Source organism: Erithacus rubecula (assembly GCF_903797595.1).
Source record: "Erithacus rubecula genome assembly, chromosome: 20".
NCBI lineage: Eukaryota > Metazoa > Chordata > Aves > Passeriformes > Muscicapidae > Erithacus > Erithacus rubecula.
In genome coordinates, this window is record NC_136672.1 from 8,403,113 (window position 1) to 8,411,979 (window position 8,867).

Sequence of the window (8,867 nt, forward strand, 5' to 3'; positions counted from 1 at the left end):
TAGCGTGCTTGAAAGTATTAAGCACTTTAACCCCGGATCAAGTACTATTTCAGTTCTGCTCATCAAGGAAATGCTGTTGCTTCACTCAGCATGGACAGTGCTTTGAGATTTGAGAGTCATTTGCATATATTAAAAGTCCTTAAAAAAAAAAAATCCACGAGTCATCTTCATGGATCAACAACCCAATTCCCTCCCACCACTTCCATAAAGAAATCACTGCTCAATACCAGTTTAAGTATAATTTGAAGTTTTAATACTAAGATCTTCCCGTTTCTCTGAAGCTCAGAAGCCTGCATGCTAACTCACAACGCCTGGCAGCTGTGGGTACACAACACTCAAGCCTGGTCTGCACATATGCTCGTGTGAAGGCGACGGTTACGGTGCTGCAGAAGCTTCCTACGCTTGTAGCAGCTTGTTAGCAACACCACTACAAAGTTTTGATCTTTTCCAAGAACTGGCCCTACGCTAGTGAGACAAGGAAGAACAGTTTCCAAATACTTTCTTAGAAGCCAGCTTTAATTTTCTTCCCCATCAAAGCAGAGCCTGCCATGCTAAGCAATCTAGCCCAATCAAGGCAAGGCTGGTATTTGTATAAGCTTAAATGTTTAATCAAACACAGTTGAGAAACCTTTCTAGAATTTAATATAAAAACATTTGACATTTCGTTAATGTAAAGTTGTGCACATGTTGAGAAAATTGTCATCTGAAAGAAAAATCGGTCTTCAAATATCTTTATTGGAAGGCCATGCACTGCCTTCTGTTACTGTATTTCAAATCACTGTACATTTACTTTGAAAACACTGTCTGCATTTTCTAGTACAAAAAACTAAAAATTGTTTCAGGAATGTAGAGAAATATTCAACTTAAATAGCGAAAAAGTGCACCATAATTACTGCTGCACTGCAGTCATTTCTGCATTTCCCATTTCTTAAATAACTATCCTGTTTTGATAACACACAATATAAAGAGCAATTATGAAAAACTGAGACATTTAAATACACTAAGTTATTGAGAATAACTTGTGGGCATGGGGTAACCTATCATAGGAGCAGCACCAGTGGCAGGGTAGGCATACTGCTGCTGGTTCATGCCATTGTGCATGTTGGCAATGTTACTGCCGTACTGCTGCTCGTAGCCGTTCTGGTACGCTCCTGCAGGGTTACCGCCGGCCCTGAAGCCGGCCTGCATGCCTGCAGCTGCAAAGCCATTCCCAAAGGGAGTTCCATTGCTGAAACTCTGGGCGCTGTAAGCCCCGTTTTGGGTTTTTGCTCCGAAGTCTCTCTTGCCTAGCGCACCATAGGTTCTCTCAAAGTTCTCCCTCTCTCTAAAACTACTAAATCCACCCCTTTTGCCCGCAGAGTATCTGTCACGTCGGTCACCTCGGGAACGACCTAGTGAAAGAGACAAGACAGTTATGTGTATTATAAAGGCTCTTCACTTCAGCTAAGCACATTTTCTGTCCCAGCAATTGAAACCTACTGTAAAAGCGTTCCAGGTGCTTGCTGGACTCCAGAGACAAAACTGTCTCATTTTTGAGGAGTCATACACTCTCCCCCATAACGAAGTCATGGATGGCATCAAGGCCAAGACTGACTTTTACCTTGCCAGCAGGACACTTGGGTCCATCTTTTTCCAAGCCATAGGAGACAAAGCCACAAAACTGAATCCACAAGTATTTTACTTCAGGCAAATAGTGCCTGTTTGGCCTGCCCTAGCCATAGGTGCACCACAGCATAGACTGGGAGCATATGGGTGCTTTTTTTGTGTTAATACCTTCTGAGGTCACAGTAAGTGGCAACTAAACCACCTTCCCCACTTATTTTGAAGAGAGGCTGGAGGTGGAATCTGAAGTTTCCATTTGGCTCTGAGGAAAGCTATACACTGAGATCAAGAATAACCCTTACCTGAACCTCTGTCTTCAACCAGCTGAAGCAATTTGGGGTTGATGGCTTGATTAGCCTCCCGAAGCACAGAGATGAGGTCATTTACTTGCTTAATATTGTTAGGAGTAAAGAATGTGTATGCTGTGCCTGTTTTGGTACTGCGGGCAGTTCGTCCAATTCGGTGGATATAGTCCTCTGAGGAGTTAGGGTAGTCATAATTGATGACAAATTTCACATCTTCCACATCTGTAAAGTGTTGCAGTGTGGCAAAAAACGAGGTACAAAGTTTTGCACACCACAACAGCCAAATCGAAGATAAACATTAGACAAGAGTATTTTAAAGGGAATAATGGCTGCAAAGAACAGTGTTAGAAACATCCATTTCTGCAAGAGTATTGTGGAAGGGAAAGTTTACGCACACTCCGTCTGATCCCGTTTCTCATCACCCACCCTGTGAGCCAAAACCTTACCATAAGGAGTGTGCATTTGCTTGTCATTCCCAACTCAAGTGTCCCCTTTACAAATCATCAAGTGACATCTGAAAGCTTCTTGCAGTAGGGCCACTAAATCTCACAGCAGCCTCTTCATGTGCTCATTTGAGGACCTTAGAGTAAAAACATACAAGGTCCTTCACATACACACTCATTAGAAGCTCAAAAAAAAAGGGGCCACACTGCTGTCTTGCCAAGACCTTTGAACCGCAGCTGCAAGAAAAACATACCTGTCCCCCCAAAGTCACCAAGTTGTTTTTATGCACTGTGTCTCGTCTAGGCAAGCGCTTCCAAGAAGCCAGGGTTCACTTGAGAATGTGTCTCTCTCTGGCAGGTCTCGACATGACGATTATGTATAGGTGGAGGAACTTCGACTTTCAAAGGCATTGAAAAGCCATATTGCTTTCCTGCCCCACTTGTTAAAGTGAGAGGTGGACTTTTATTCTCAGATTTCATGTGCCAGTACTCACCAATTTGTACAAGGCTTAGTACATTTTAAAGCTGCTCTCTCCATTTCATGGTTGAAAAAAATTTCATTGAACATTGAAGTTTAAAATTATGTTCTTCAACATTTCAAAAAACTCACTGAAATTCAAAGACCCACAGATCACAGCAGACAGTATGCACAAAACTAACAGTACTGCACCATGGCAAATCATGCAAAGCATGGAGAGAAGAGAAATACCAGGGCAAAGTGAACTGTGAATGAAACTGCTTATTTCATGAGAGAACAGTTTATGGGGTAGTAGTTTAAAGGATGATCTTTGCCTTTTGAAGATTACTGGCACACAATGCTCTCAAGCTTTCACCTCTCTATTTGACTGGAAGCAGCCAGCCGATCATTTCCACTAGTCCTCCATCCCCCTCGAGTCCTCCGATTGTCATGCCTAGGCCTTGCCACAAAGACTGCACCTTTATGTGAAGAAAACTTAGAAAAATGCAGAGGTTAAAGAAAGCAATAGACTTTCTTTAAAAGCTTTGGGCAACTGCCATTACGAGTTTTACTAACCTAGACCTCTGGATGCAACATCTGTAGCAATCAGGATTGGTGCTTTTCCATGTTTGAATTCTGTAACAAGAAGAACATCAGTTTTTTCCTGAAGTAGCATGTGTCAGATGTTTGCAGCAATTGCCAAAATACTCACCATTTAGAACCCAGTCCCGCTCCTGCTGACTTTTGTCACCGTGAATACCCATCGCTGGCCACCTGAAAACACAGAGCTCAATTGACACAAGAACACTCCTTTGGTGGCTTCATTACTCAAAGACTGGGCTACTGGCAAATTCCAGTCTGGCCATTGTAACTGACAGCCAGTGGTGCCTTGACAGTTTTGATTCTTAACTGTGGTGTCAGAGCACACTCAGACTATTGGGGTTGCTCAGTGAAGTCCCAGCTATTACTCACCCATCTCTCCTCATTTTTCTGGTAAGATCATCACAACGCCTTTTGGTTTCCACAAAAACAATGGTTTTGTTTTCCTTCTCGCTCATGATTTCTTCCATCAAACGAATAAGCCTGTTATTGAGAGATTATGGTTAGAGCTTAGACTGCTTTCTACTGTACAACTTTAAACTGATTTCTTGCCTGAAGTTATTGTGGACTGATGTCAAAAATCCATCAAAATAAGGCATTCATTCATTTACAGTTCCTAAAGTAAAACTGACAAAGCACAGAATGCTTTGGCCCCAAGGACTACTTACTTGTCATCTTTCTCTACATCATGACACACATCTACAATCTGAAGAATGTTGTGGTTTGCACTCAGTTCCAGTGCACCAATGTTGATGTGCACATATTCTTTCAAGAAATCTTCAGCCAGCTGCCTCACTTCCTTAGGCCATGTGGCACTCCACATCAGAGTCTGCCTGTCAGGCTGGAGAAAACCAGACCAATGAAAGATTAGAATAGGGTTTAATTAAATGCCCAAACAGAAGTACCCAGGCTTTCATTGCCCCTTGCTTTAAAAAGGATAGTGGCAGTAGTGTACATCTGCTATAGTAATAAATGCATGAACCATTTGTACTCACTCTAATCTGATCCACAATTTTTCTGATCTGAGGTTCAAATCCCATGTCAAGCATCCTGTCAGCTTCATCAAGGACAAGGTAAGTACACCTCCTGAGATTGGTCTTTCCAGCTTCTAAGAAGTCTATAAGTCTTCCAGGGGTTGCAATGCAGATTTCCACACCTAAAAACAAGCAGTCCCATCAGCTGAAGCAGTTTCCACACTGCCACAGAGAGAGATGCACCAAAGCTGATCCATACCTCTTTCCAGGTCACGGATTTGTGGTCCCTTTGGAGCACCTCCATAAATACACGTGGACTTCAAACGACATGCTCTGCTGTATTCAGCAGCTACCTGCTGCACTTGTTGGGCCAGTTCACGGGTTGGTGCCAACACAAGACACTAGAAATAGGATGCCCAGCTTTTAGTTCAATACCCATTTTTTTTTAGTTCAAAAATCCTAGTCTGACACAAATTTTGACTGTAAAGTTCAATGCCAGATTGACTGAAGTAGATTTAAGTAGCCAAACCAGCAAACCAGGCTTCTCAACTGTCACCAAACACTCACTAAACATGTGAAAAACAGCTGAAAGTCACTAGCTTCCAAGGGATAGCAATTTCCAAAACATAATCCAAAATTGAACAACCATTCCTGTTGTGTGCTATTTTCAGGACAACCCAAACAGTTTATACAATCCACTTGGGAAACTACCCCAACTGGAACCATTTATTCATAGAGCAGAATGTAGCTCAGCATTCTTATGAGCATAGCCAAGTAAGACTGTAAAATACAGTCACATTCCCTAGAAATTAAAATCCCCTTTCATTTAAGAATACTCACAATAGGTCCATCTCCTCGCTCCAGGAATGGCTGATGATTTATATGCACAATGGCAGGCAGTAAGTACTGTTTGGAAGAAAGAAAAAGTCTCATTACAATCTTTTCTTATTAAGTATCCAGCCTGCACTAGGCTGGGCCATACTGTCACTACTGAAATTCAGCAGTATTCCAGCACATAATCAACACTTACAGAGAGTGTTTTCCCTGATCCAGTCTGTGCCACTCCAACCATATCCAGTCCACTCAATGCAACAGGCCAACCTTGTGCTTGAATAGCAGTTGGTTCAGTGAAATTCTGCCTCTGAATTACTTCCATAACATTTGCTTGAAGAGAAAATTCAAACATATAGATTCAGATGGTGCCCTAATCCAGCCTGAAGAACAATCAATAAGCTTATCTTCACTTACCAGGGAAGTTTGCTTCATAAAAGTTGATAATTGGCTTTGGACAGTTATGGCCCCTAACTGTGACCTCTTTGCTCGCTCTGTACTGTTCAACTTCTTGCTGCAAAACAAAACACACATCTTTGGAAATAAGCTCTGATACCAAAGTTAGATTTTAAGTTACCCCATCTGTGCCTGCTGGGCCCCATGACCCTCAACATGTTTGCACTTTCTGTTTACTTTTGCTTGAGCCACATCAGGTACATACCGCAGTACGTCTAACTACATCCGGGTGTTCTTGGTAGAAGTTTTTCTCAAATTTGGGCAGTTCATCCAAATTCCATTTCTTTTTTGTAAGCTTCTCCCCAGGGTTTCCAAATTTCTTCCCAGAGAGAGGTCCACCTCTACTTCCTCCAAAACGAGGGGCTCCAAACCTAGAAAAAAATAACACTACATAGAATGCAAGAGAAACATTTTGGTCCTCTTCCTGAACAACTTCACCACCATCTCTGCAATCTACCCATTAACTTTACAATTCAGAAGTATAAACTGTACCTACTTAAGTTTCAGGACACTATAACTTCAAAAAACGTATTGAAGCTGCAGATGCTACAATCTGCCTTGGCCACAATTCTTACTCACAAGCTAAGATAACGTGTCTTTCCTATTTCCATACAATGCAATCGAACAACAAGTTACAACAAGCAAAGTAAGGCATTAAAACCTTGGCACTACTCCGTGATCAAAATGGTTTCCCGTCTTCGAGACACTCCTATTGCTGAAAGCGGGCAGGGGCTGTTATGAAACACTGGCAAAAGTTTCCCATAAACCGTTTTTTAATGCCGCAAAAAGACAGACTTTTTTTTAAACAACGACATTTTATAAGGCCATGCGCTTTATTAGCATTTCAGATTCGGCCCCTGCGTTCGGAGAAGGCTTTTCTCCAAAGCCGCGAGGCGCAGCTCGGAGCCGCGCTGAGCCGTGCGCTGGATCCGGGCACGGGGCTCCCTCCCCCGCTCCGATCGCTTCCCAATTTTGGCCGGGCGGGTGCTGGGAACGATCCTTCCCAGCACAACACAGCGCTACTCGAGCGGCCGCTGCTTCCTGCCAGCGCTGTTTCCTTTGTCTCTCATTTCTGTCTACGCCACATTTTCCAGCCGCTGCCATTTTAGAACCGGGGCTGGGCGGGGGGAGGAGGAGGAACAAAGGCGGCAGCAGCAGCACAGCCGGCATTTTGATTCCACTCAGCCACCGCATGGCGGGGCCGGCCATTAACATCCGCTTACACAACACAAAGCCGAGCCGGCCGGCTCCTACCGGCCACAGCCCGAGCCTTGGGAGGGGGAAGGGAGAGAGAGGAACCGCCCTGCCGAGAAGTCCCCAAGGCTTCGGCACCGCCAACCCACTGACCCACAAACCTCCAGCCCGCCCGCCGCTCTCAGCGGGGGAATCGAGCTCTGCAGGGACCGTCCGTGCTGGGGGGGCGTCCCCAGGGGGGGTGAGGGCGAGTCTTTTTTTTTCCCAACACGGGGAGGGAAGAAAAAAAAAAAAAAAAATTCACCCGCATTATTCTCAGCGGTCGCACACCGTGGGGGGGTGCTCTGAAGCAAAGGTCGCCCACAATCGGTGGCCTAAAAAAGCCCAATGCCCTCCCCCGGCCACCCCTCGCGGCGGGAGCTTTGAGGGAAGGGCTCAGGGCCCAACCCCCGCCCCGCCGCCATCTTAATCGTCTGAAAAACAACCCCGAGAGCCCCGCGGGCAGGCTCAGAGTCCGGATGCTAGCGGCGGCTGCCGCCAGCCGTGCCCCCGGACTCACCCTCTATCCCTGTCGCTGGAATACCCGGGCATGGCGATGGTGGCGATGGGCGAGGCGATTCCGGTCACTTAGAGCGGGTGGCGATGGGTTGCAAAAGATCCGGCGCCGCTGGCGGGGGCCGCTCACTGTGGGCGCCCGGCCGCGCGGACGCCGGTTATATACGAGGGCAGCGGGGACTGCCGGGAGCCGCCGCGTGACGCACGCGCAGGCCCCACCCCACCGTTATGTAAGCGGCCCGAGCTGGCCCGAGGCCCCGCCCTTTTCCGTCTGGGCGTGGCCGCGGCTCGCCCGGCTGACCGGCTTTGAGCTCGCGGCCGGAAGTGCCCCCCCCGCGGGGGGCGCCCCCATCCCCGCTCGCGCCTGCGCGCGGCCGCTGCGGGCGGGAGCCTCGTTCTCGCTGAGGGCATCCCGGCCTGAGGGAGACGGAAATGGAAACGGACAATTCTCTCTTCCAGCCTCCATAAGTGCAGGCTTTCGGCCGCCCGGCGTCTTCAGAACGCAGCTCAGCTCCTCATAACTTTCGGCAGGCCGGCGTCGGACTCTGATGTCCGCAGTGCAGTTCCCCACTTCTCACAGATGTTTGTGAAAATTCTGAAATAGCTCGAAAGGAGCCTGCGCTTTTAGCTAATAAGCATTTTAACTAATGGCTGATACTTCACGGTAGATTGGCCCCTTACCCACCTGTGACTTTCAATCTCATTAGCAGCCACATATGCAGATCCTGGAGAGCTGGACACAAAATAACATCAAACCTTCTCAGGCCAGTTCTTTTATACTGTTACCCATTATTAAAAAAAAAAAAGTTTATAAACATGTATGTAAACAGAGTATTTATAAACATACGTCTCTAAAGTTACCCGTGTTATCTTTATGAATTCCACACCAGGGCCAGTAACCTGAGTCAAAGGTCACCTGAGGTGCAGCTGTGCTGAAACGCTGCTCAGAAAGCAGCAGATAAAAAACATTCAATACCCCAAGTGGACTCGGCTGTGTCAGGCAACCTGAGGCTTTACACACCCAAGAATTGTAGTTTGAAGCACAAACACTCTCAGCCACCTGCTGCAGAGGCAGAGAGAGAAAAAAAATGAAAACAACATAAGGAAGAAGTGCCGTAGCAACACTTCCCATATATATCCTCCCACCTTCTAGCAATCTGTGCTTTAAGGCTTTTCTGGGACAAAAATAACTGTATTTGATGGCCATTTCTTCACATTTTGGTTCTATTTATGCCCTTAGCTTGTAAGATACCATGACACTGTGTTTTACAGTTTCAGTGTATGCAACCTGAAAGACGTTTACTTTCATTTTCAACATACCGCGAGATAAGGACAAGGGGCACAAAACAATGAGTTAGTAGAAATGGTGAGTAATCATTTTGTGTTTATTTATACTGTTTGTGGACATTAATATCTTCTAAGTCACCTCCTTTATAAACCAAAGCTGCGG

General features: G+C 45.8%; 1 protein-coding gene across 2 annotated transcripts; it reads right to left on the reverse strand.

Moving 5' to 3' along the window:
- Nucleotides 1-230: 230 nt before the first annotated feature.
- Nucleotides 231-7,687, reverse strand: DDX5 (DEAD-box helicase 5). 2 transcript variants are annotated; one of them, XM_079323768.1, is made up of 13 exons: nt 7,422-7,687; nt 5,874-6,039; nt 5,630-5,726; nt 5,412-5,545; nt 5,222-5,287; nt 4,641-4,782; nt 4,403-4,563; nt 4,076-4,248; nt 3,780-3,890; nt 3,520-3,581; nt 3,384-3,443; nt 1,905-2,129; nt 231-1,391 (listed from the first exon to the last, which is right to left on the reverse strand). In XM_079323768.1, exons 1-13 carry the CDS (start codon nt 7,451-7,453, stop codon nt 1,006-1,008), a joined length of 1,815 nt encoding a protein of 604 aa, XP_079179894.1. In that variant the 5' UTR covers nt 7,454-7,687; the 3' UTR covers nt 231-1,005. The 2 variants fall into 2 exon arrangements, with proteins under 2 accessions (XP_079179894.1, XP_079179895.1); XM_079323769.1 differs by having other exon boundaries at nt 7,446-7,583.
- Between the last annotated feature and the right edge of the window lie 1,180 nt (nt 7,688-8,867).

Bases quoted from the DNA above. Each gene is read 5' to 3' on its own strand.
- DDX5 (XM_079323768.1), bottom strand. From the start codon at position 7,453: ATGCCCGGGTATTCCAGCGACAGGGATAGAGG. The intron at 4,564-4,640 runs GTATGGATCAGC...GCTTGTTTTTAG, and splicing joins AATCCGTGACCTGGAAAGAG to GTGTGGAAATCTGCATTGCA. The intron at 4,249-4,402 runs GTGAGTACAAAT...GGTTTTCTCCAG, and splicing joins AAATTGTGGATCAGATTAGA to CCTGACAGGCAGACTCTGAT.